The sequence below is a fragment of the Girardinichthys multiradiatus genome, chromosome 19, assembly GCF_021462225.1.
Source record: "Girardinichthys multiradiatus isolate DD_20200921_A chromosome 19, DD_fGirMul_XY1, whole genome shotgun sequence".
Taxonomy (NCBI): Eukaryota; Metazoa; Chordata; class Actinopteri; order Cyprinodontiformes; family Goodeidae; genus Girardinichthys; species Girardinichthys multiradiatus.
The window spans coordinates 25981480-26009425 of record NC_061811.1 but is presented as its reverse complement, the minus strand read 5'-3'; the positions used below and the strand labels follow the sequence as shown (position 1 = coordinate 26009425).

The following is a 27946-nucleotide window of genomic DNA, read 5'->3' as shown; positions in this document are numbered from 1 at the left end:
CCCTTGTGTGGTGTTCATATTGTTTTTACTCAGCCAATGTTTCTGGGTCTGGTTGACCCGTTGCATTTTGTGATTTTTAATGCCTCACAATCAAACACTTAATTAAAATCATAATATGAGTGGAAACAAATTTACAATTAATTTACATTAATTGTATAATTTTTCCTTCAGTATATAATGAAAATGGGTCCCACAGACCCGAACACCACACAAGGGTTAATACATTTGTCGTATCAGTAAAGCTGGAGTCGGCAGCAGTCAGATTAGCTTAGCACAAAGACTGGAAGTGTGGGTGGGGGGGACAATGTGCTTTACCCTGGCTAAACCTGATAAAACACACCTTGTGGCCTACTCCAGTCCTGTTAAAATGACTTATTTGGCTTCCTTTAAAAGACAAAGCTTTGTGTTGGAAAAAAAATCCCATCCCAACAGGAAGTGATGCTCTTTTACTGCAACAACACTGTTCTTGATTACAGTAACTGTCCAACAAAATCGTTAACCAATATGACCATTGTAGACGGAACAGGACAGTGTTGCCGCGCTGTTCTCTCTGAGCTCATTTCATGGGAATGCGTTACAGGAGAAACACAAGGACTGAAATAGCTTCACTCATAAACAGAATGATCCATACAACTTAAATATTTGTTTTCCTAAATCTCTCAGTGGGATGTGGATCTGCAGTCACTCAGCAGACTGGCATCCCAGATCTCACAGTATTGAGATGCAGACTTCAAACATTCACACTCCTTGCCTTTCTGCTCTTAATAAATATCTCAGTTATTCGACTCTTAAGGGCCTGTAGTGATGGCCACTCATCTTGAGAGCAGAATAACAGGAACATTTGCCCCTTCCTGCAGGGTCATATGTCAAGGGGAAGTTATACTTGTGTCTGATCCCAAATTCCATCATGTTTATTTTCTCAGGATAGAATCGGGCTCATTCTTTTAGGAGGATGAGATTATAAAAATGTAAAACAATGCACTCCCCCCACCTCACCTCCCTGTTTTTCTTCTTTTTTTTATCTCTCTGGTGGACATTTTATATCTGAGGACGAAAAGTCAGCAAAAACTGCGAGTGTATTCCTCCTTCGTGGAAAGATTGTGAGCCGAACCCATTGTTACATTGTCTGTTTGGAGCTGTAAAGGCTCACGCAGGAACTGAAACCCGACAGCGACGTGGAAAATGTCACAGTGAGATGAGATGTGCTTAAACAAGCTCTTAACGTTTTCTACAGTTGTGGTCAAAAAGCTGTTTTTTAAAAAGTGAGGAAAGCTCAAAACTCTTATAGCTTTGATTTAAATAATCACAAATTGCATCAGGAAGTATTCCAATGAAAAAAAATGTGGAAGAATCACTCGGTTTTGTTATCAGTCTACAGAAATGAAAGCAAAGGAAATATAAGGCTGTAAAATAAAAGTGAAAGTGTGCATTTTTCTTTACCAACTCAAAACATTTTCAGTATAAAGTGAAAAATGCTTGAAGATTCAGTTTTCCATGCAATTTCTCTTTAGGCCACTCACTGTGTTCTGTGGCTAATTATAACCTCTTCAGCTCATATGCTTTGCTTTGCATTTGTTTAAAGCAAAGGGGGAAAATAAAGATTACATTGTCGGTAGAATCTTAAGGTTATGCATTTTGCAGATATCTAGATTTTTTTTTTTGGGTTGTACATTTTTCAGAACCTTTTCATTTTTGTTAGTTTTATAGTTTTGTACTCTTGAGGATATACACTACTCAAAAAATAAAGCGAACTCTCAAATAACACATCCTAAATCTGAATGAATGAAATATTTTCATTGAATACTTTGTTCTGTACAAAGTTGAATGTGCTGACAACAAAATCACACAAAAATCATCGATGGAAATCTAATTTATTAACCAATGGAGGCCTGGATTTGGAGTCACAAACAAAATTAAAGAGGAAAAACACACTACAGGCTGATCCAACTTTGATGTAATGTCCTTAAAACAAGTCAAAATGAGGCTCAGTATTGTGTGTGGCCTCCATGTGCCTGTATGACCTCCCTACAACGCCTGGGCATGCTCCTGATGAGACAGCGGATGGTCTCCTGAGGGATCTCCTCCCAGACCTGGACTAAAGCATCCACCAACTCCTGGACAGTCTGTGGTGCAACGTGACGTTGGTGGATGGAGCGAGACATGATGTCCCAGATGTGCTCAATTGGATTCAGGTCTGGGGAACGGGCGAGCCAGTCCATAGCTTCAATGTCTTCATCTTGCAGGAACTGCTGACAAACTCCAGCCACATGAGGTCTAGCATTGTCCTGCATTAGGAGGAACCCAGGGCCAACCGCACCAGCATATGGTCTCACAAGGGGTCTGAGGATCTCATCTCGGTACCTAATGGCAGTCAGGCTACCTCTGGCGAGCACATGGAGGGTCATGTGGCCCTCCAAAGAAATGCCACCCCACACCATTACTGACCCACTGCCAAACCGGTCATGCTGAAGGATGTTGCAGGCAGCAGATCTCTCTCCACGGTGTCTCCAGACTTTGTCACGTCTGTCACATGTGCTCAATGTGAACCTGCTTTCATCTGTGAAGAGCACAGGGCACCAGTGGTGAATTTGCCAATCCTGGTGTTCTCTGGCAAATGCCAAGAGTCCTGCACGGTGTTGGGTTGTGAGCACAACCGCCATTTGTGGACGTCAGGCCCTCATACCATCCTCATGGAGTCGGTTTATAACCGTTTGTGCAGACACATGCACATTTGTGGCCTGCTGGAGGTCATTTTGCAGAGCTCTGGCAGTGCTCCTCCTGTTCCTCCTTGCACAAAGGTGGAGGTAGTGGTCTTGTTGCTGGGTTGTTGCCCTCCTACGGCCTCCTCCATGTCTCCTGGTGTACTGGCCTGTCTCCTGGTAGCGCCTCCAGGCTCTGGACACTACGCTGACAGACACAGCAAACCTTCTTGCCACAGCTCACATTGATGTGCCATCCTGGATGAGTCGCACTACCTGAGCCACTTGTGTGGGTTGTAGAGTCCGTCTCATGCTACCACGAGTGTGAAAGCACCACCAACATTCAAAAGTGACCAAAACATCAGCCAGAAAGCATAGGTACTGAGAAGTGGTCTGTGGTCCCCACCTGCAGAACCACTCCTTTATTGAGTGTCTTGCTAATCGCCAAAGATGTCCCCCTGTTGTCTATTCCATTTGTACAACATCATGTGAAATTGATTGTCAATCAGTGTTGCTTCCTAAGTGGACAGTTTGATTTCACAGAAGTTTGATTTACTTGGAGTTATCTTGTGTTGTTTAAGTGTTCCCTTTATTTTTTTGAGCAGTGTATTTAGAAAGGTTTTACAACTCTCTAAACGTTGTTCATTGGTTAAAACATTAAAAACTGACAGAGACGGTGCTTAATTTCACCATGTCTGTGTCTATAAGGGCTGATATTACAGGTCAGGCTGGTATATCTGTAATATCACCCTGAAGTCACTCTGTTTCTTTTCTGATCATTTCTTTTTTTTTTTCTGAACTGGACTAATCGGATTCTGTTGACCCATTTTGAACTAAACTGACAACAGTAAATTAGTAATGAAATATGTTAAAAATCTCCATTTTATACAATGTTCAACTAGACCTTTCATAAGAAAAAAAACATGTTTTAAACTATAAAAGTATTCATAATTTTCCCTGCAATCAAACTTTCTGACAAATGGGTTGAGGCTTTAAATTTGGGTGGGTAAGTCTCTCCCCGATCCAGGAACCTGCCTATAGGGAGGTGACCTGCCCAGCACAAGCCTTAAAAACAAACCATGCCCTCTGGAATAACAGAGCAGATAAAAACTTTCCGGCACCAATAATGGGAACTCTGCGCTGGATTCAGGTCACACTGAATGTTATGAAGGGGGATCCACTTCCTCATTTACTGTGCAGTTAAATAAGCTTAGTGCTGGTTAATCCCTGTGTTTTTTGAAGACCTCAGCCCAAATTTGTGACTTGTGTCAAACAGTCATTGTCTTCTCTAAAAGTTATCCCTGCCTCCTGCAGAACACACACTGGTTGGGCTCCACTTCAAAGCATAGCTGAGGGAACGCTTGACCTGCTGGAGAAATTGGCTTCAGAGATGTAAAGAGGAAAAGGGGGGGACTTCCTGTTGTGAAAATAAATTCTCTTTAATGATGAAACTACTCATCTTCAAAGTTCATTAATTACGCTTACTTGAAAATGCTAACAAGTATCGGACCAGAGGTCTAGGTCTTCCTCTGGCACCAGTAAAAAATGCTGCATAAATCACAAGTTATCTGAATTAGATATGAGCCAGCATAGGATGGTTAAGAACTGGCTGTTGTAAAATACATTGCAACACTTGTTTATGGACTGGCTGTGATACTTCACCTGGGCTTTGAAAATGCTTTTTAAGTGGATCAAAGTTTAATTTTGGATCATTTCCTGAGCTGGGTGACCACCAGTTTCATGTTTTATGGAAGCATTGCTTGCTGAAGATTACGTTTAAACAGTAAATAGATTTTTCTAAGCTCATTTAATGTAAAACATTATTGTACATTCATTTTTTTCAGATTAAAATCTCACCATGTGATTTAATTTGTGGTTATGTCATTGATCAAAATAACATTTATAAGGCAGTAATTAAAATGGACCATTAAACCTACAAACCTGAGGGTATTTTATTGAAATTTAATGGTTGAATACAAATTATTGTATAACTGTAAAGAGAAAGTAAGGTAAAAATGATTTTATTTATTTATTCATTTTTAATAAGAAATGTGTGGCATTTGAAATTAGCTGAATGCATGTAGGCTAGAAACCAGAGAGACAAATCTTTTCCAATACTTTGCAAAATAGCTCAAACTTTGTCAGATTATAGTTTAAAACATCTTTTTTTTCTTATGAAAGGTCTAGTTGAACATTGTATAAAATGAAATTGAAAACGTTCAGTTTTCCGGTCCTTCCACACCATAGATTTTATATTTGCCAAAAAAAAAAAGTGAAACCCTTCTATCGCATAAAATCCCAATAAAATACAGTCCAGTCTGTGGCTTTAAAGTGATAGATGGATAAATCAAAGGTGTGCCACCGTGCAGCCCAATGTTTTGGATGCATTTTAGCCCATTTTTTATTCCACAATTTCAAACCATTTTGCCCTTTTTTATGACCCCAAAAAGATGAGAAGAAATGACTGTAAATGCTCATGCCTCAGTCTTCTACATCAACTTATTGACCTTGTTTGAGCACCAGATAGAAACATGACATTATTACTGTGATTCTATGTGCAAGCTGTGTGCTTCTCCATTTGCGTTCTGGTGGATTGCTGTAATTCTACTCGTTGAACTGTAGGTGCACTCTCTGAAGAAAGGAAGGAAGCCCTCTCTTTGTAGAGAGAAATTGTTGCGATGCGTGCCAGTAAATACACAGATACTAGGCCAAAAAATAAACTCTGACCTGTTCCCCTTATTTTTACTTTCAGCAGTTTAACCAAAGGTTCTTAAAAACAGGAAAGCTATTTTAAGGTTCTTAGTGCAGACAGTTGGATGAGACCGTTGTCCTCCTATGATTTAAGAGACAGCTTTATGTCGTCTTTTGTCATCTCTGAGAGGATTTAAGCCCTGGGTTTCCTGACTGTCCTAAACAAAAGCTATTTCTCATTGCGACCTTATAAATGCATGCCTCTCTTTTAGCGTCTGCAAACCGCAACCCTGTTTTTCTGTCTGTGTGTGTGAACACGTCAACCTGTCTTCAGGGGCATGTGAATGTGCATTTCCCGACCTTTCACTGCTCAGCTCCCAGGCCCTTTACACTGTAAACGCTGCCCTGCTGTCAGAGGTCACGTCTGTGGTGTCTGGCTGCAACCTGCAGGGATGAAGCCATTACCTCTGATGACAAATTCATGCTGTTCAGAGAGTTGGGCCTTCTTGAAACTCTGGTGTGTGTTTAGCTGTTTCCTGATCAGCAGTGTGTGGGGGTCCAACTGTTCAAACTGTTCTCAGGATCACATAAAAAACTAATACTGTACCCACAAACTGGGCATCAACTTCCAGTTAGCCATGAGCTGGTTACCAGTATTAAGGTAAATTAAGGTTTTAAATAGTTTAGGTTTTAAATTTGCAACAAAACGTGTTGCTATGGTTTAAAGTTTTCTTAATGTGGCGCTGGTGGTGTAGGGGTTAAGCGCGCGACCCATGTATACAGGCTACAGTCCTCGAACTGGCCGTCCTGGGTTTGGGTCCCGGACCCAGAGACTTTTGCCAAATGTCTTCCCCCTCTCCCTCCCCTATTTCCTGTCTGCCTAATGTCAGAAAAATTTAAAAATAAAGGCCTCTAGTGCTGAAAAAAAAATATATAGTAAAGTCTTCTTAGTGAGATGCCAGGGTGAAGCTGGAGCTGACGGAGTTTTCTCCAGCTATGCAGAGTAACAGTCTAGTGCTCCTTCTGCACCTGTTGCTGCACACTACAGGTCAGCTGGCTGAAAGCTGCTGGATGAAAATAACCTGAGTAAATACGGATTATGAATTTACTAAATTACAATGATTACAATATTTACTAATGACATCTTTCGGAAAGTGGACTTCAATTTCTGCAGCAACACCAAGGCCTGATTAAGGCCAGACTCGTAGAATCAATTGATAAATGTAGGCTAAAAGATCTCAAAAAAGAATCCCATCATGTCCCACTCTGAAGAAATCCTAAAAGACAGAAGAACCAAAGTCATTGATATCCATCTATCTGTCTAAGTTTTTGGTCCAACTTTCCTTTCATTTTCTTACCATGTTATCATTTGTTAATTATTTAATTACGTTTATGCCACTGTAATGTACTTTTCCTATTATGTCTTTTTCTTTTTTTTCCATGTACAGCACTTTGAATTGTCTTGCTACTGAAATGTAGTATATAAATAAAACTTGCCTTGCCATTATCCATGAATGAAGAAAATGTGAAATGGCGGTGAACCTTTCCATCAGGAGCCAGCCTACCATAATTACTCAAGAGGAAATCAATGAGATATTCAGAAGGCCAGAGAAGGACCTAGAACAACATTCAAGAGTGTTCTAGATCAAACAAAACGTTAGGAGTCAGGAAAAAAATGGCATCCATGTCCAAAAGTAACACAACACACCATCTCACATCTGCTGAAACACATCCAAATGGTCCCCGAAACCGTGGGGAAAATATTCTGTGAACTGGTGAGAGGAAAGTGGGTCTTTTTTAAAAGCTGTACATTCTGTTACATCTGGTATAAGATGAGCATAGCAATTTCTTAAAAGGAACACCATAATTACACGCAGACACTGTGGTGGCAGTATGATGGTCTGGAAGATCAGGATCAGGAAGACTTGCTTTAACTGATCTCCAAAACATCTTCTTTCTGTGAAAAATCGTTTTTGTTTTTTATTTTGTTACCGATAGCTGATTTAGAATAATAATTAACAATTTGGATATAGCCTAATTTTTAGAAGGGTCACATCTGTTGCTGATGCTGTAGATGATACTGTCATTGTTAGTCAGCACATTTCTTGAATAACTTGTATGTTGCTAGTGAAAACTGATTGGGCATGCTGGGGCAGTTTTGTGATAAAATGTAGCTTTGGGCTTTGTTACTCATCGTATCATTTAGATAAAAGTAGGAGAAAGGCCCCATGGCATCTGGAGCTGATCTATCTTCCTGTGAGCAGGGCACACCATTTCTGCAAAATACACACCTGGTTTTTAAAGGGTTAATTTTTTTTGCTTCATTCCTTTTATATGCTGCTCTTTTATTTTTCTATTTTTTATTTGAATACATTTTTTTCCCTCTTTGGCATCTTTATTTGTTTTTTTAAAGATGCACTGATTTCCCACTTTTTTTGTAAAGGGTTGATGATGTCGAGTTTAGCAGATTCCGATTTCTCTTTAAGAACTAAGATTAAAAGCATATAAAATATTTTTTTTCCCCACTCGTCCTGCCATCCAGAGTCATCGATTATTTGATTTAGAGTTCACGTTTTTAGCTGTCTTTAGCATCCTTACAATGACGTATTAGCCGTTGGCATAGACAGCATTAACAACTGTAAACATCGGTTTCTGTCTTTATTCCCAACGGAAAATAGACCCTTACCTTAACTTGGAGGTCTTCCCAAAGACTGCCAACATTTCCAAACACAGCAGAGCACTAAAGATTAGAAGGATAAACTAGCTTTAATAGCAAACATGTCATCAACTAAAATTGGTTCTGGATCAGTTTGATCCAATGTTAATTACAGGACATCTCCAAGGGAGGTACAAATTGACTTCCTGTAGCCTGCGGCTCATTTTTATATCTGGAAAAGACAGTTAAAAAATTACCACAACTGCAAAAGTACAAAATGGTGACAGAACAAAGGGACCAGTACCCACTGAAGTCCTGCTCTGGTGTAACAGCCTTAACGAAGAGTTGATACATCTCTGTAGAAAATGCCTTTTTCTTTTAAATAGCCTCTTATACCAGTCTGCCTTCTCTGATTTAATACCTTCTTGATATTAAAAATAATTAACTGAGAGTCTTCCTACTGCGGTAAAAGCTTCACCACCTAGATTGGTCTTGTTAGTGTGGCCTTCTTAGACATAGTTTTTTTCAACAAGAATAAACTAAATTCTGTTATTTGATTCTCTAACTCATAAAAAGTCTTTAAATCGAAAACCTGAACTGGTCAGAGAACTGTGAATATTTCATTCATACTACACATTGTCTGTCTGATGGTTTTGTTTTTGGCAAAGAAAGTATCGATGCATTTTGTCCATTTTATTTTTAGATAAAATTTGCTTTCATAGAGGCACAGTGATTTTTATTTGCTCCACATTGTTTTTCTTCTAGTTACTAAATTTATAAGATTGTATTGTTTACCAAAAGACAAAATTCAAATGAATTGTAAATCCATATTATTTCTTGCAAATATTGAACAAATATACTGCACTGATTATTTTTTTTAATATGAAGATAAAAACTGTAAAGCACTCTCTTAAAAATATAATAAAATGAGTCCAACTCCCTAAGGATGCCACAATTTAGTTTTTTAGACCATGTTAATCAAGGCAGTCTATTCTTAAAAAATATTAAATTGCCTTTGAGTTTTCAGATACTGAAGTTCATGCCCTTCCCATTCAACGAGCGCCTTGCCTTCAGATGTCCAGGCATTGCTTCTCCTCTCCAAAAAGCAGTTGGAAAAGTTGCTTTGATAACTTATTTCATATTGATTTCCTCTCCTCCTCCAGCGGCTCTGCCTTCAGCCATCTTCACATTGAAGTTCACACCTTATAAGAGAGGAATTTACTGCGATGACGAGAGCATCAGCTATCCCTACAGGAAAGATACCATCTCCCATGGAACCATGGCTGCTGTCACTATCAGCAGCTCAATGATCATTGTGAGTCCTAGTGTGAGCGCAATAAAGCCGTGTTGGGGGGGGGGGGGGGCACTAATGGAAATGAATATAACAATGGTGGCATAAAAGTTTTTTGGTTTTTTTTCTAAACTGTTTTTGTCTCATGAAAGATCACTACAGGAGAGGCCTACATGGTGCGCACAAAGCGTCTGCGTTCAAACTCCACATTCAACCAGTACCTGTCTGCTGTCTACAAGGTGGTTGGCACCTTTCTGTTTGGGGCAGCTGTCAGCCAGTCGCTGACTGACTTGGCAAAGTTCACCATCGGCCGACCCCGTCCAAACTTTTTATCTGTGTGCGCCCCGGCGACCTGCAAGGGATACGTGCTGCTTATCAACTGTACAGGCAGCCCACGCAACGTGACGGAGTCCAGGTGAGACACTGAATCTCTCTCACTCACTGTCTTCAGACAGCAATGCTAAGTGTGTAGAGCCTGGAGAGTTTGTGGAGTCTTAGATGCACTTACCATAATGTTATCATGTAACTCTATATCCCCCATTTGCTTGAAATAAGCTCTTGTTACCATAAAATAAAATGTGTACATTTTATTTATCAACTTTATTTAAGTGACTGAATTCATGTAGCGCTTCTCCAGGCGTACCGACCACTAAAAGCACTTTACACCAGTTCCACATTCACACACCCGATACACAGCTCGGTAGGGGTTAGCTGGAAGCAAGAGGAAGCTGGAATCAAACCCACTACTTTTGGAGTGGAAGATGGATACTTTTCTCACTGAACCACAATCCCATCCAACCAGCTAGCTCTTCCTGAGGGATTCCAAGAGCTCTCTGGCCAGAAAGGATACATTGTTCCTCCAGCAAGTTCAGAATCTTCCCTGCGGTCTCCTCTTAGGAAGATATGCCTGGAAAACCTCCAAAGAGAGGTGTCTAGGAGGCATCTTGATTAGATGCCCAAACCACCTCTACTGACTCTTTTCCATGCAGAGAAGCAGCCACTTTACTCCAAGTTTCCCACAGATGACTGGGCCTCCCTACGGAGGAAACTCATTTAGGCCACTTGTCTTCAGGACCTCGTTTTTTCGATCATGATCCACATCTCATGACCATAGGTGAGGGTCGGAACATAGATGGACCGGTGATTCGAGAACTTTGCTTTTTGGCTCAGCTATTTCTTCACCACAACAGACCAGAGCAGTGCCCGCATTACTGCAGACGAAGCCCTAATCCTTCTGTCCATCTCCTGTTCCATCTTGTAATCACGAGTTAAACTTGTAAACTTTTGTTCATCAGTCAACTCTAGTAAGCACCTGCTATAGGTCCCTTAATGGCATTTTGGAAACTTCTTTTGGCATCTTGCGTTTTGCTTTGAGGGTGAACTTGCTTTGACATTGTGGGCATGGCATATTGGCAGTTGTTTCAAATGTCATAGACTATTTTCTGTACAGGAATGGTTGATTTCATATTCTTTTGGGACCTTTTGGAATCCCTTACCAGAGTCATAAGCTGATAAAAATAGTCTTTCTGAAGGCCTCAGACAGCTCTTTTGGATCTCGGCATGATGTTCATACTTCAGCTACGAGGGGTACACCAGACTAAATGTGACGTTCACACAGGGCAAGTACTGAGTAATATGCACCCGATGTGATACGTGTGTGTGTCTTTGTTTGTTTTTCATATTTTAAGTAGAGATAAATGTGAGGAAGGTCTCAAAATGTTGTGTAAAATATAATAAGAATTTATAGTATAATAACAAATTCTTGAAAATAACTTTTCTTCAGTTTATATGTCTTTATTTCCTCAATATTGTTAAAGCTAATATTGAGTACCCATGTGTTTAAATATTTCAGACTGTATTATTAAGGCTGTACGTATATTTTTGAAAATCCAAATTAAATGCAAACCTTTGCAAACAGCTTTGGCTTTTATAAAAGATTTCAATCATATACAGGTCCTTCTCAAAATATTAGCATATTGTGATAAAGTTAATTATTTTCCATAATGTCATGATGAAAATTTAACATTCATATATTTTAGATTCATTGCACACTAACTGAAATATTTCAGGTCTTTTATTGTCTTAATACGGATTATTTTGGCATACAGCTCATGAAAACCCAAAATTCCTATCTCACAAAATTAGCATATCATTAAAAGGGTCTCTAAACGAGCTATGAACCTAATCATCTGAATCAACGAGTTAACTCTAAACACCTGCAAAAGATTCCTGGGGCCTTTAAAACTTCCAGCCTGGTTCATCACTCAAAACCCCAATCATGGGTAAGACTGCTGACCTAACTGCTGTCCAGAAGGCCACTACTGACACCCTCAAGCAAGAGGGTAAGACACAGAAAGACATTTCTGAACGAATAGGCTGTTCCCAGAGTGCTGTATCAAGGCACCTCAGTGGGAAGTCTGTGGGAAGGAAAAAGTGTGACAGAAAACGGTGCACAACGAGAAGAGGTGACCGGACCCTGAGGAAGATTGTGGAGAAGGGCCGATTCCAGACCTTGGGGGACCTGCGGAAGCAGTGGACTGAGTCTGGAGTAGAAACATCCAGAGCCACCGTGCACAGGCGTGTGCAGAAAATGGGCTACAGGTGCCGCATTCCCCAGACCTGGGCTACAGAGAAGCAGCACTGGACTGTTGCTCAGTGGTCCAAAGTACTTTTTTCGGATGAAAGCAAATTCTGCATGTCATTCGGAAATCAAGGTGCCAGAGTCTGGAGGAAGACTGGGGAGAAGGAAATGCCAAAATGCCAGAAGTCCAGTGTCAAGTACCCACAGTCAGTGATGGTCTGGGGTGCCGTGTCAGCTGCTGGTGTTGGTCCACTGTGTTTTATCAAGGGCAGGGTCAATGCAGCTAGCTATCAGGAGATTTTGGAGCACTTCATGCTTCCATCTGCTGAAAAGCTTTTTGGAGATGAAGATTTCATTTTTCAGCACAACCTGGCACCTGCTCACAGTGCCAAAACCACTGGTAAATGGTTTACTGACCATGGTATCACTGTGCTCAATTGGCCTGCCAACTCTCCTGACCTGAACCCCATAGAGAATCTGTGGGATATTGTGAAGAGAACGTTGAGAGACTCAAGACCCAACACTCTGGATGAGCTAAAGGCCGCTATCGAAGCATCCTGGGCCTCCATAAGACCTCAGCAGTGCCACAGGCTGATTGCCTCCATGCCACGCCGCATTGAAGCAGTCATTTCTGCAAAAGGATTCCCGACCAAGTATTGAGTGCATAACTGTACATGATTATTTGAAGATTGACGTTTTTTGTATTAAAAACACTTTTCTTTTATTGGTCGGATGAAATATGCTAATTTTGTGAGATAGGAATTTTGGGTTTTCATGAGCTGTATGCCAAAATCATCCGTATTAAGACAATAAAAGACCTGAAATATTTCAGTTAGTGTGCGATGAATCTAAAATATATGAATGTTAAATTTTCATCGTTACATTATGGAAAATAATGAACTTTATCACAATATGCTAATATTTTGAGAAGGACCTGTATTGTTTTTCTACGCTATAATCCTTTCTTTTCAATATTCAGTTGGTGCCAAAGAAAGACTAAATGAATACTGCTTTTGCCCCTCTGGTTGTGAACACATTTGTGTTATAATGCTGCACTGAAACAGGTCTATTGTGAATTAAAAATAAAATGTCCAGACCTTTTGAAATAAGAGGTATCTTTTATATCCTTCTGTTTTTCTCCTCAGGCTGTCGTTTTACTCCGGCCACTCATCCTTTGGGATGTACTGCATGCTCTTCCTGTCGGTGAGTGCTCACTACGTGACACCTTGTCCAGATGTGAAAAGACTGTTTAGCGAAAACCCCAGAAATGAGCCAAAACAGGAGGTGCTAGACAAGAAACACAGACGGCTCCAGTTTAAAAACACCATTGTTGTAATTTTTCATATTTTACAGAAGGCGGTAGGCAGCAGATCTAATAGTAACTCACTTTATGCAGGAGAAAAAACTTGTAATTTAAATCTCTATTCCCATAGTTGTTTGGAAATGTCAGAATTCGTGTAATTTGCATTAAATCAATTTAAAACAAATATCGATTCAATTTGTCAGAGTTAAGTGTGTTTGTGCTTGCAGCTCTACGTCCAGGCCAGAATGCAGGGGAAGTGGACGAGGCTGGTACGGCCCACCATCCAGTTCTTCCTGGTGGTGTTTTCTCTTTATGTGGGATACACGCGTGTTTCCGACTACAAGCACCACTGGAGCGACGTCCTAGTGGGACTGCTGCAAGGAGCGCTCATCGCAGTCCTCACGGTGAGTTGATTTCTGCATGCTGCTGGTATGGTGAAGACCATGCAACTTTTCAAAAGTATTCATACCCAACCCATATAAACCTTTTATTTTTTATTCTTTACAACCACAAACTTCAGTGTGTTTTGTTGGGATTCTGTGTGATAGACCAACACAGAGTATTGCATAACTTACAATTGGAGAGAGATTTACATGGTTTTCAACTTTTTCTTTTTGCAAGTAAAAATCTAAAAAGTGTAGCATGCATTTGTATTCAGTCCCCTTAAATATTTACTTTGTTTAATCACCTTTTGTTGCTTTTCCAGCTGCAAGTCTCTGAGAGTACATCTCTACCAGGTTTGCACATCTAGGTTTGCAGATTGTTCTTTGTAAAACTGCTGCAACTCACTCAGATTAGATGGAGAGCGTTCATAAGCTTTCATTTTAAAGTCTTGCCACAGATTCTCAGTATGATTTATTTCTGGTCTTTGATTAGGCCATTCTACACATTAATATACTGTGCTTTAAATGACAAATCTGGCTATATGTTTGAGGTTGTTGTCTCCGTGTCTCTGCTAAAAACAGTATGATTCTGCTATCATCATGTTTCACAGTGGGGATGTTGTGGTCTGGGCCACATCTTTTTTACATAAAAAGTGGCCAACTGCAAATTGGACCTATAACTTTCTTCTTGCCGCTCTTCCTTAAAGAAGGCCAGATGTGTGGACAACTAATAGCTGTCCTTTCAACAGAGTCTCCCACTGCAGCTGTGAATCTCTGCAGCTCCTTCAGAGTTACCCTGGGCCTCTTGGCTGTTTCTCTGATTAATGCTGTCCTTGCTCGACCTGACAGCAATGTCTTGGTAGGTTGGAGTTGCAGAAGTATCAGTGTGTGCAATATTAGAATTGCAAAGGTAGGATATGTTTCAAGCACCATGCATGTAACTTCTGGGTGTCCTCAGAATTTTTGTCCTGTTGGATTAACCATTGCTGCCTGCGATGCCCAGACCTGATATATACTTTTAGTGGCTGAGATGCTTAAAGATGCTTAAATGCCAAAGAGTGGTGGAAACATCATCATGGCAAAAAGTCATTGAAATATTCAGCAATATCATCAGAATTAATTTGCAGCCCTGGTTGCTGCTCTGCTATAATTTTTCCATTTTCAGATTTTGCATTGAACATTGCTCCCTGAGATTTCCAAATATCTCTGAGATATTGTTTTATAACCCAACCCTGCTTTATACTTCTTCAAAACTTTCTCCCAGACATGTCTGCTGTGTTTGTTCTCAAACAAACCTCCAAAACCTTCATAGAACAGGTGGATTTATACTGAGATTAAAAGACACACGGGCAGATTTACTAACTCGGTGACATCTAAAGACATTAGACTGTATTTACTTGTAGCAGGGTAATGGGGACGGAATACAAATTAATGCCACTCTTCTGGTTTGTTTGAAAAAAAAATTGGTTTTAATGTGACAAAATATTAATACTTTTGTGAGGCACTGCACAACGTAGATTATAGTAATTGGAGCATTTCTTTCAGTGTTTACAGTAAAAGCAAATTATTCAATTCAATTCAGTTTTATTTATATAGAGCCAATTCACAACATGTCGTCTCAAGGCACTTTACAAAGTCAATTCATTGAAATCATACAGATCTCAAGTCAGGTACATACATTCCAATTAATCCTAACAATTGAACAGTGCAGTCAGATTCAGTTATTTATTCAAATTGGATAAAACGTTTTTCTGTCTAAGGAAACCCAGCAGATTGCATTCAGTCAGTGACTTGCAGCATTCACTCCTCCTGGATGAGCATGTAGAGACAGTGGACAGTCACTGGCGTTGACTTTGCAGCAATCCCTCATACTGAGCATGCATGTAGCGACAGTGGAGAGGAAAAACTCCCTTTTAACAGGAAGAAACCTCCAGCAGAACCAGGCTCAGTGTGAGCGGCCATCTGCCACGACCGACTGGGGGTTTGAGAGAACAGAACAAAGACAGAAAGAGAACAAAGAAGCACCAGGAGTCCTTTCTATGGGAAGGAAAAGTAGAATGTTAATGGATGTAGCTCCTTTAGTGGCTTCATCTAGGAAGAAAAAAAAAGCTAAACTCTGAGCCAGTTTTAAAGTTTAGAGTATGAAAGAGAGCACATACAGTTAGTCACAGTAAAAGCTCAGTCAGTAGCCATGTCTAGGAGGAAAATAAGGTTAAACACTGAAAGACGGCCATGTGGATCATCATTATGACCTTTTCAGAGACGACCTTTCTGCTTTCTATATTCAAAGTCCATATTTGCCCCTCTTTTTGTTCTTAGGTTCGATACGTGTCGGATTTCTTCAAGCAGCGGCCTCCGCCCTGCAGTCAAGCAGAACCGGCAGAAGCCGAACAACTTGAGTGTAAACCGAACCCTCAACCTTCGGACTCACACCATGAAAACCATTACAGCTGTTCTGGACTGGCGTGAGCTGTTGATGAACGTGACGACCTGATTGAGGCCAGAGCTCTGAAAACAGCGCCGCTATACACAGAGCTGTTTTTTTAACAACACAAATAGAAGTAAACCACATGGAAAACTTTGACACAGCTATTTTACAACTATGAAAACTACGTTTCCCAAAAACCTGTTGGCACAGAAACTTTAACTGGGTATTAGCGTGGGTGTGTTGACTTATGTGCGCGTGTGTGTGGATTTGTGCAAGTGTTCATCAATTATATTTTATATGTTCTTTTAATGACTCAGCTTTTAGATTTGTGCCAAATTGAAGTGAAATTTAAACATATATCAAGAGAAAGTTCCTCTCCTTCAGTAGAGTAGCAAACTTTCGGCTGTTGAACGTTCTCCGCGTTGTTGCAGTCGAGGACAATTTTCGCCCTTTTATATACACTGCAGCTGAATGTGTCTGCACGTCCCTGACATTTTCATTTTTCTATGCATGTATTTTTATTCTATTTGGTTGCATGCGCATTTTGTGCATAGCTAGCAATGTTATCCTGTTTTATAGCAATCGTATGTGATAAATTTGCATAATTATATGATTGAGTACCAGGTTTTCCACCACAGTGGTGGTTCTTGTATTAATGGCACACTATTAATGGACGTTTTCTTTTTTTTCCCAATTATAAACTGTACTTTAAAGAATCTCAACAATGCAGAATAATTCTCTCCAGATTTCACTAGTGTATGTATATTGCTTTGATGCTTTTCTCAAACTAAAGTGGTTCACATGCCAAAAAGCACAGAAAACAAATGGAATAAAGACTTCATAAAGTTCAGATGCTTTTTAAAGAATCACTGTTCAGTGTAGAACAATCTACTTCAAGTTGGACCCGTTTGCATATTTTAGAGCGACAGATGCATAGATCCTGACTCCAGTTTCAGTATGACGTGCCGACTGAGGTGGGCGCATTCCTCAATAAAAAGCAATAGAAAACTTGCTCCAGCCCCCCCAGGCTGTGTCGTCCATATCAAAAACCACCACTGACAGTTGCAAGGTTATGTTTTTCCTTAAACTCCTACTTTTTTTTTTATACCTGTACCAGCTGCTGTGAGGCTGCACACAAGTCTAATTCCTGCCCAGCGATCCTGTGTTCTACTTCAACCAGGAAGAGGAAAGAAATTGCTTAACACTGACTTGGGTCAGTGTTATAGTTCTCTGCAGTCTTATTCAGAACGTGCAACACTGACGCAGGGTTCATGTCTGAACCTGCTGCGAACAGTTGCGAGATTCCTTAGAGTGGAATGGGCCAGACAAGCCACATTGGACACCCAGCAGAACAGAAAGGTGTTAATGGTTTTTCTCCTTCCAATAAGTGTAATCCCCCCTCTGCTAGATGGATTATTGTTATTTTAGAAGCATGTCAGACATTCTTTATTTACTACAATGTCAATGCAAGCAAGTTTAAATAGTTCCCATTACAGTATACAGATTATTACTCTGAGATGGGCGAGGAAGTCTTTTTTTTTTTTTTACATTTATCTCTGGGTTTCTACGCAGTCTTAAAGTCTGAAATAAGACTTGATCATTTTCCAAGTCTGGGTAAGTATGAAAAAAGGAAATGTAGTCTCACTTTATGCATTCTTCCATAACATTGAAAGGGTAAAAATCTGATTTTTTTTTTTAATATTAAGGATTTTACATTGATTTATATTTAGATGAACTCTTTTTCCAACTCATTGCTATGTTTTGAGTGGCTGATGGGGATCCCACAAGCCCAGTCCACTGTTTACTTCTCTTTTGCCCTGTAGATCCTCAGATCAGATTTCCAGATGTTCTTAAACTGGGACTGGTTCAGATCCCCAGCAAATCCATATTTTAGGGTTTTGCAAACAAAATGTACCTGTTACTAACTAAAAGCTGTATTTATTGTAGAAGAATCCAGCCTACATTTTACTGAATTAAAGCAGTCCAAGTAGAAAACAAACTCTGAAATAGTCCCTTTTCACAGAACTTAACCTGCTCCATGATTTGTGAAATATGCAAATGCTGAAAGCAAATTAGCAGTCTTGTGATCTGATGACCAGAATATAACAAGAACTTGTGGAAATGTTTCTACATTTTAGTTTGGAAAAGAATGACCGTTTTGAAACGGTAAACTTGTAGAAGCCCTGTAACCTCAAATAGTACACTATACTAGCCAGGTTTAAATATTCTATTCACAGGCATTTTTTCCCCCAGGTACCTTTTAATATTACTGAGACTGACATTTCAAAAACTGTTTTGCAAAGATTATTAAAAGATTTGTGACATGGCAAAAAAAAAACAAAATTCTGCCAAGGGTTTACCTTTCCTTCTGACAAACCGTTCTATACATTAATGTACATTTTGATTTTCTTTCCTCTGCATGTGTAGCAGATGATTAATAACACACACGTGACCACTCTTAATCACATCTTTTATTTGTAAGGCACCAGAGAAGCTTCCTTACTGCTAAAAGGTTGATTCATAGTTAAGTACAAGCTGCTTGTTTACATCTTTTTTTTTTTTTTTTTTATTGTCCCTTGTATGTTTTAAATGTGTTTCTAAACACATTTTACAGGGGGGTTTTTTTGTTGTTTTTTTTTGCACAGAAAAGAAAGAAACATGTAGAAAACTAGAATTAAGGTTACAAGACGAGAAGAAACTTAAACCAAAAAAAAAAAAAACATGTTATACAACATCGTGCCTCTAGGCATGTAATGCGCGCACACACTCACACACGACACCAAGGTCTCTTATGATATACACACGTTAAAAAGCAGCTTTGAAACATACAAAAATGCTTTAAAAAATATGTATATTGATATATTCGTATGTATACAAATTGGCCCTTCACAGCAAAACCAACGCACAAACTATTCAGTTTAACTGGGTGTTAGGAGAGCGAGCTCGTAGACGTGTTGAAGACAAATCTCAAGAAGAGATGGAAAAGTTTCAACTTTCTCCAACAGACAGAAGAAAAGCAAAACAGTACTGATACAAATTTTAAGTGCTTCAAATTAAGATAAGCAGGGTAATTTTTTATGCTGATCCCTGGTGTAGAGTAATTTGCGTAAAGGGGGTGAAAACAAGCAGGAAGTGCAGATCTGGGGGGGAAAAAATATTACACAACGTTGATTCATTTTAAAAGCTTGTCTTGCTCACGTCCTCCTCTAAGAGCAACGCTGCCCTCTGCTGTCTCAGAAATGAAAGGCCAACCATGAACTGGTTACCTTCCTGGCTCTGGAGATGTTAGATTTCTTTTTCGTTCGTCGTCTTCCGCTTATCCGGGACCGGGTCGCGGGGGCAGCAGACTCAGCAGAGACACCCAGACGTCCCTCTCTCCAGACACCTCCTCTAGTTCCTCCAGGGGGAGCCCAAGGCGTTCCCAGGCCAGCCGAGAGACATAGTCCCTCCAGCGTGTCCTGGGCCGTCCCCTGGGCCTCCTCCTGGTGGGACGTGCCTAGAACACCTCCCGAGGAAGGCGTCCAGGAGGCATCCGGTATAGATGCCCGAGCCACCTCAACTGGCTCCTCTCGATGTGGAGGAGCAGCGGCTCTACTCCGAGCCCCTCCCGGATGGCCGAGCTCCTCACCCTATCGCTAAGATTTCTTTTTCATTTTTTGTCAAACTAATTTCCATTGAAAAGATACTGATAATAAATAGAAAGGGTTTTCAATTTAGAATTTAATTTACTAAATGGGTAAAAAACAAAAAAACCTAAACCAGTCCGGCACAATGAGAATATATTTGACCCTGTTGGTAAATCATGTATTAAATGAATTGGAAGGTGGTTGATGAGCCACATTTTTCTAGTTGCATCTCATTAGCCACAAAATCAAGAATGCCTGTCTGACAACATGAAGTAGGCTCAGAAACCAACACATCAAGAGAAGTCACTGACATCTATCAGTCAGGAAAGGGTTACAGAACCATTTCTAAGACTTTAAGACTCTGGTAAACCACAGTAAAACCCCTATCCACAAATGGAGAAGGAGTTGTTGGCTTATCAAAATTACTCCAAGAGTGCATCAACAGAGCTTCTAAAGCTCTGCACACCTCACTTGCTTCGGTTAAGATTTGTGTTCACGATTCAACAAGAAAGAGACCAGAAAAAAAAGGTTCCAGGCCAAAAACATCCTGATGATCCTCAAGACATAATGGGAAAATATTCTGTGGACTGACGAAACAAAAATGAAGACTTTGGAGTGGTGTAGTCAAAGTCTGGGCTTATTAAAGCCCAGACTTTGGGGTTTGAATAAAACAGTTCAGCAGAGTTCCTCCCCAGCAGTGTCAGTTTTCACAATCCTTGATGGCACATGTTGCCAACCAGCATGTTCTTACACAGAGGAGCAGGTTGGTTTGACAGCCTTTTCCCTCAATAAGTGAAATCTGTATAAGAAAGCTGCTTTCTTTCATATCATCTTTATTTGGCTTATCTTTCTCTAATATTAAACTTGTTTGATGACATTTATGTGCGACACAAAAAAGCGAAAACAGGAGAAATCTTTACGGGATCAAACACTATTCTACGCCAATGTATGGAACTGTAACATGCCAGCAGAGAGTGGTGTCAGCACAGTCCTGCACATAGAAACTAAACACGGAACAAGAATTGATGCAACATGCATACAACTCACTGAAAGCCTATTAAAGGATTCTGAGCACAAACGAGTGAAAATACGAGTATTCTGGTGTCTTATTATCAACAAGCTAATGCTTCATGTCTGCTCTCAACAGGGGGAGAGAAAAAAAAAAAGATTTAAAAGAAAGAAACCTGTCACTTGTCCTTCACCTACAACTTAGTCTTTTTCTCCAAACAATCAATTTGATGTAGGTTAAAGTTTAGTTGGATATGGAGCCTTTCCTGGACTACAAGAACCTGGTGTACATTGGGGGGGGATTAAGTTAAATTGATCAACTGAAAGAAAGCTTAAATTCTCCAAACTACTGGGAGCTGCATCCCGTAAATCATCTGAACTCTGAGGGAACTGTTGTATTTTTCCAGTTGTCAGGAAATTGGATGGAATATTCTGGCTTAAACTGGAAACCTGACGACAAAACACTTCAATCTGGTCCTAAACATAAGATCATGTTAAACTTGTGTCTCAAAAGGACCCAGCTCAGAAGCTATCAAAACTAAATATTTTTTGCTTACGGCCCATCCAATGTAACGACCGACGTGGCACCAGCTGAATTTAGGATCCAATACTTGTCTTTTAAAGTATCTAACCAAACAGATGTGAGATTTTACGTGAACTAAACTGATGGTAGCTATTGTGTTGCCTACATGGAGGGGAAAACAAAAGATGTTCTTCAATCTGCTTACTGTCGCTGCGAGACTACTGGAGACATGGGAAGAAACAGTTGGAAGGGTCTGTTTGTCACTCAGTCCTCTCTCCAAAAGGAACAACATTTATAATTGTTAGGCCTAATAACTGATTACACACAAATAAACTATTGAAAAGTCTGAGGTCTGAACTGAGTCAATTACCACTAAATGATACAGACGTTAACTTTCAGTTTAAGCATTTCAGGATCCTTTGTACATCCAAACATTTCAGCTCTGTCCTCTTTGCTCATCATCTCTGCGGTTTCTTCTCTACAACACTCAGGAGACAAACTAGGATCAACCCCCATTTACAGTCTGTTTTTCCTTTTCCGTTTTTTAAACACTTACACCCAACCCCCACATACCACCTCCCCCTACCCTCAACCCATCGACCTCCGGGTCCCTTCACTAATCTGACTTGTCTCCGTCCTCTCCTCTGGACGCCCTCTCTGCCGCATCTCTGGCCTTGTCCTCCTTCGCCACCTGTGGCTGGCTGTGAGAGTAGGTGGCCAGGATGGAGGAGAGGGAGAGCAGGCCAGAGCTGGAGGAGACGGCAGGCAGGGAGGGCGGGGTGAGTCCCAGGGGCAGCGGGGCCACAGGCAGGGTCAGGCCCTGGAGCTGGGACAGGTGCTGCACCTGCAGCTGTTGCTGCAAACATACAGAAAGAACAGGTTTGCTGAATCCACATTTCATGAAACTGGCTGTAGAAGTCATCATTTTGTGTTTCATCATTCAGGACTTGGAAAAAAGGAAAGAAATATAGCACCCTTATTATGAACCTCTGCTAAAGATGTTTAAAAAAAAACCTCAAACAAATCTAGCCTTTGTTGTAGTTGCTTAATCTTATCGAACTCAACCTTTCATTTCAGAACATTTATTCCGTGGAGGAAAAAAACACCATCTGAAACTCCACAAATCCAGTTTCACAAAATTAAACTTCATCATGCACTGCTTTTAAACACGTCTGCCAATAACAGTTTATCTTGCCACCATGCACAGTGAGCAGAATGTTAAGAAAGAGGGAGGAAAAAATCTCCCCAGGTCACCATAACTAGTCATATGGGAGTGATGCAAAGGAGAAAGTCATTTCTGTCCTAACATCACAAATGGCAGAGTTTCCTCAACTCTGCCGGAACTGTGTGTTTCGGTCAAAACAGACTAAGACTGAACCTCTGGTGAACAAACACTCCAGGTGGGTTTGCTGTAAGAAGGTTGAGAAATACCGGAAAGCACCTCATACCCACTGCTTAGTATGGTGGAAGATACGTAATGCTGTGGGCCCGTATCTCTTTCAAAGGCACTGGAAACCTTATTAGAGTATGGCATCATGAACACCAGAATATTTGAAATAAAAATCTGCCATCTCTGTATGCTCCACCCTGCAGAAATGATGCAGCTGCTTTCAGTGTAAATTACGCCTCTGAAATTAAAGTTTAATGTATTTAAGGCATTTTTCATATCTTCACCCTATATTTATCTAATTTATTGAGGGCAGTGTAGTTAGCTCCCTATGTGTCGACATATTTAGCACACAGAAATTTTATGTACTCTTACTTTTTAGATTTGTATCATAAACAGTGACTTGCGAAAGTACTCGGCTCCATTGAACTTTTCAACCTCTTGCCACATTTCAGGCTTCAAACATAAAGATATTAAATTCAATTTTTTTGTGAAGAATCAACAACAAGTGGGACACAATCATGAAGTGGAATGAAATTTATTGGATGTGTCAAACTTGTTTAACAAATAAAAAACTGAAAAGTGGGGCGTGCAATATTATTAGGCCCCCTTGCGTTAATACTTTGTAGCACCACCCTTTGCTGCAATTACAGCTGCAAGTGGCTTGGGGTTTGTCTCTATCAGTTTTGAACAACCAGAGACTGAAATTCTTGCCCATTCTTCCTTGCAAAACAGCTCGAGCTCAGTGAGGTTGGATGGAGAGCGTTCGTGAACAGCAGTCTTCAGCTCTTTCCACAGATTCTCGATTGGATTCAGGTCTGGACTTTGACTAGGCCATTCCAACACCTGGATACGTTTATTTGTCAACCATTCCATTGTAGATTTGGCTTTATGTTTTGGATCATTGTCTTGTTGGAAGATAAATCTCCGTCCCAGTCTCAGGTCTCTTGCAGACTCCAACAGGTTTTCTTCCAGAATGGTCCTGTATTTGGCCCCATCCATCTTCCCATCAATTTTGACCATCTTCCCTGTCCCTGCTGATGAAAAGCAGGCCCAAACCATGATGCTGCCACCACCATGCTTGACAGTGGGGATGGTGTGTTCAGGGTGATGAGCTGTGTTGCTTTTACACCAAACATATCGTTTTGCATTGTGGCCAAACAGTTAGATTTTGGTTTCATCTGACCAGAGCACCTTCTTCCACATGTTTGGTGTGTCTCCCAGGTGGCTTGTGGCAAACTTTAAACGAGACTTTTTATGGATATCTTTGAGAAATGGCTTTCTTCCTTCCACTCTTCCATAAAGGCCAGATTTGTGCAGTGTATGACTGATTGTTGTCCTATGGACAGACTCTCCCACCTCAGCTGTAGATCTCTGCAGTTCATCCAGAGTGATCATGGGCCTCTTGGCTGCATCTCTGATCAGTCTTCTCCTTGTTCGAGATGAAAGTTTAGAGGGACGGCCGGGTCTTGGTAGATTTGTAGTGGTCTGATACTCCTTCCATTTCAATATGATTGCTTGCACAGTGCTCCTTGGGATGTTTAAAGCTTGGGAAATCTTTTTGTATCCAAATCCGGCTTTAAACTTCTCCACAACAGTATCTCGGACCTGCCTGGTGTGTTCCTTGGTCTTCATGATGCTCTCTGTGCTTTGAACAGAACCCTGAGACTATCACAGAGCAGGTGCATTTATACAGAGACTTGATTACACACAGGTGGATTCTATTTATCATCATCAGTCATTTTGGACAACATTGGATCATTCAGAGATCCTCACTGAACTTCTAGAGTGAGTTTGCTGCACTGAAAGTAAAGGGGCCGAATAATATTGCACGCCCCACTTTTCAGTTATTTACTTGTCAAAAAAGTTTGACACATCTAATAAATTTCATTCCACTTCACGATTGTGTCTCACTTGTTGTTGATTCTTCACAAAAATTTTGAATTTTATATCTTTATGTTTGAAGCCTGAAATGTGGAAAAAGGTTGAAACGTTCAATGGAGCCGAGTACTTTCACAAGGCACTGTATGTCTGCTCTGAGTATTTTTAGCAGACTAAAAATACTTCTTTATATGTCACAAAGGAAGCACTAATACTAGTGACAATAATCAAACTTAAATTCCCTAAAATAATGTTTTACCTTCAAGCCACAGAAGCAGAAAACAAAGGGCTAAATGTTTGTAAGAGAAAGTCCAGCAAAATGCTGAGATCAGTCATTGATGCGGATTGAATGACAACAGGTCATCTCTGTCTGCCACACTAATGCCTGAATGCCTCCCAGCAACATCTACAGGGCAACGGGTTAAACGGAGCATTAAAAGTCATTCGGTTTGCTCACCCGTATGATGGAGTTCATCTCAGGAGGCGTGACCTGCTTGGCTCTCTCTATCGCACCCATGACTTGCTGTTGGTGCTGAAATGGTGAGATTCCATTATCATATGAGTGCATGCAGGTGCTTTACAAAGGCTTAAATGTTGACTACAAGAGAAAGTGTCTGATTTCCCTGGCATTTATGTCATTCTGTTGATTACAGAAAAAGAAACAGGCAAATATTTTACCTGAAACTACAAGAACGCCTTGCAAAGATATTCATTCTCATTCAATTTCTTTTCAGTTGTAACCAAATTACGATAAGGTGGTAGCAGCATCATGGCGTAGGGATGTTTCATTCAGCAGAGAGAGAGACACTGGTCAAATGTGGAACAATCTGCTTTTGTGAAATGAGACCCAAATTAAAAGTCCTGGCCTATATGTGTGTAGGACAACTAACACAATCCCATTCATTAACAAAGACAGGGAAGCTGGTCAGAGCAGATGGGAAGATGGATCGAGATTAATTTAAGGCAATCCTGGAAGAAATCCTGCAAAAAAAACCTGAGACTGTGGAAGAGGTTCACTTTCCAGCAAGATGACTCTAAACATGCAGACAGAGCCTCAAAAAGGAATTGCCGACCTCAACTATGAGCTAGACAAAGAAAAATGAATTATTAACAAACATGAAGTCAGTTTCTCCCCCTGCAGTCTGTAGGAGGTGCATCTGTCTGTTTAATTCAGTTGGAAGTTTGACTCCAGTCATTGGCTTGCTCTGCTTGCGCCACTCTATCAAAACATCTGAGCGTCTGATTACTCCAGGAAAATCGGAAGTGTCACCCTAGTCCAAACCTAAACCCAGTTCGTGCTCACAGAGGCTCTTTAGTTAATCTGATGGAGCTTTAACTATCCTGCAAAGAAACAAAAATAGCTCCTCTTAATGTGACAAAATGCGAAAAAGGTCCAGAGGTATGAATACTTGGATTGGTTGACTGAACACTTTTAAATACTGTGACTGTCTCTGGAAACAAGAAGGACAAAGTCTAAAACCCACGTGAAGGCCCCCTTACCTCCTGGGACAGGTAAGGCAGCACCTGAGCACAGATCCCATTCAGTCTCTTTACTATTTCAGCCTGCAAAAAAAAAAAACAAAAAAAAACAGATAAATATCCAAGCCTGAATTGTACTGCTAGGAGGATTTCTGATAAGAGACTCTGAATTACCTGTTTGTGCATTTCAATGTTGAGCCCATAGGACATTTCATAATACTGTAACACAAACAGTGAGACAAAGACAGGAATTAAACCACAAGAGTTGAACAGATATACTGAGAGGATTAAAACACTTGATTTTGTTTGAGCGAGTCAGACACACTCACCATGATGTAGTGGCGCTGCATCTCTGACTTCTCAGAGGCCAGTTTATCACACTCCAACTTCAAACTGGAAGGGCACATTATATGAATTATGAACAGTGAAGACAATAAACACACAGCCCTGTAAATCTGTGTTTACTCTGCATCTTCTCATGGTCACACTGAACTTTTTTGGGGATCTCCAATTTGTCAAAGATAAAAATTTTGGGTCTAGGTAAACCTTTCTGTTTACACAATGATAATAATTGTCATGTGACGTGGCCCTCATTATTTCCTGATAGTAATGAGCAGATTTACATTTCAAAATATTTTCCTTGCAGTATGTTTCTGGTAGAAAATAGGACATGCTATTAAACTACTTAAAAGGGGTATTCATTTTGAAAAAAAAAACATAAATATATATGTAATTTGGGTGTTTTTATTTATATTTTATCCAAAAAAACCCTTTGAGGATGGAAGCCCTCCTTACCATTACCCTAATCTTTGGCCCACTCCACAGATTCGCTTGAAAAAGTTAAAACTTCCAGTCAGAGGAAACATGTTGGGAAAATTAAAAACTTTAAACCTAAATCTGCCAGGGATATTAATAATTGTGGGCTCAACAGTTCATATCAGTAAGATTTTGTAAAATACAATAAGCATAATTTAATTGGAGTACACATCCTGCTGGTGAATAAGTACAGGTCTGTGGAAAAAAAATGTAAGACGCAATTTATTAAGGCCTGATAAGGTCACAAATGATGACAATTTTTTTACTGAGCTAAAAATGACAGATTTACTCTGTGTGTGTGTGTGTGTGTGTGTGTGTACCTGTGATACTGTGCTTGGAGGAACTGGAACTCATCCTTGATGCGGTCACACGAGTCAGAAGTGGTGAATTTCAGAGCTTGGCCGGACTGGGATGATGCCTTGGGGGAAACGGAACATGCATCAAATTCAGAAACGTATTCTGTAACTGCTTCAGAGACCAGGTCCCTCATTTCTGAAAATGCTGCTCCGATTCACAGCCTCTTGATTTCCAATGTCACAAGCGAAGCCAGCGTGAAAGAGATAAACAAGTCACTTGCTGATCAGCAGGTTTTGTGTACACACACGTGTCTGCCCTGGTCGTGTGTGTGTGTGTGTGTGTTCTTGTACTTGTTGCTGAGTGAGAACCATTTTTTGTATTTTTATCGCAAAGTGAGGACATTTTGACAAAGTGAGGACATTTTCCTGGTCCTCACTTTTTCAAATTCTGTTCTTGGGACAGGGGTTAGGTTTAGGACTAGGGTATGAATTGAGTTATTGTTAGGGTTAGGGTTAGGTATTAACTGGTTAGGGTTAGGGTTAGGCACTAAAAATCAAGGAAAATGAATGGAAGTCAATGGAAGTAACCGAAAAGTCCTCATAAAGATAGTAAAACACGGATGTGTGTGTGTGTGTGTTAATCAAAGTGAGTTTGATTAGAAACAGCAACATGACCTCTGAGACTAACTGAGGTTCAGCCTGAACTCCAGCTCCATTTTGGATGGACTGTTAGATTCATAGTTTGCAGCTAAAATTCGCCACACGTCCCATCGACATGAAACATCTGTCTGCCCAGAAAGACGCCCTCTGAGGGGCGCAGAGAGCATCGACAAAAGGCCGAGCATTGCGTAGCAATGCTGTGCGAAGTATTTGGAAGCTGCATTAGAAGTCTGGTTTT

The 27946-nt window shown here is 40.4% G+C and overlaps 2 protein-coding genes across 3 annotated transcripts in view; one reads left to right on the top strand and one right to left on the bottom strand.

Annotated features, from left to right (window-relative positions):
• The window catches only part of plpp2a (phospholipid phosphatase 2a), a 36244-nt gene extending 19362 nt beyond the window's left edge, over positions 1–16882 (top strand). The window contains exons 2-6 of the mRNA XM_047346059.1: positions 9210–9361; positions 9490–9752; positions 13064–13121; positions 13449–13625; positions 15924–16882. Of these exons, the coding sequence (XP_047202015.1) occupies positions 9210–9361; positions 9490–9752; positions 13064–13121; positions 13449–13625; positions 15924–16073 (800 nt within the window). The 3' untranslated portion in view covers positions 16074–16882. The remainder of the gene's footprint in view (positions 1–9209; positions 9362–9489; positions 9753–13063; positions 13122–13448; positions 13626–15923) is intronic.
• Positions 16883–20474: 3592 nt separating this feature from the next.
• LOC124855938 (TLE family member 5-like) lies at positions 20475–27257 on the bottom strand. Of its 2 annotated transcripts, XM_047346096.1 has the most exons (6): positions 27073–27257; positions 26266–26329; positions 26111–26155; positions 25958–26020; positions 24915–24989; positions 20475–22045 (listed from the first exon to the last, which is right to left on the bottom strand). In XM_047346096.1, the coding sequence occupies exons 1-6, from the start codon at positions 27240–27242 to the stop codon at positions 21806–21808; spliced, it is 657 nt and encodes a 218-aa protein (XP_047202052.1). In that variant the 5' UTR covers positions 27243–27257; the 3' UTR covers positions 20475–21805. The 2 variants fall into 2 exon arrangements, with proteins under 2 accessions (XP_047202052.1, XP_047202053.1); XM_047346097.1 differs by lacking the exon at positions 24915–24989.
• Between the last annotated feature and the right edge of the window lie 689 nt (positions 27258–27946).

Coding starts and splice junctions, on each gene's coding strand:
- LOC124855938 (XM_047346096.1), bottom strand. CDS start 27,242: ATGAGGGACCTGGTCTCTGAAGCAGTTACAGAATACGTTTCTGAATTT. Junction 26,330..27,072: donor CTCCAAGCACAGTATCACAG/GTACACACACAC, acceptor GTGCCCTTCCAG/TTTGAAGTTGGAGTGTGATA. Junction 26,021..26,110: donor ACATTGAAATGCACAAACAG/GTAATTCAGAGT, acceptor TTTTTTTTGCAG/GCTGAAATAGTAAAGAGACT.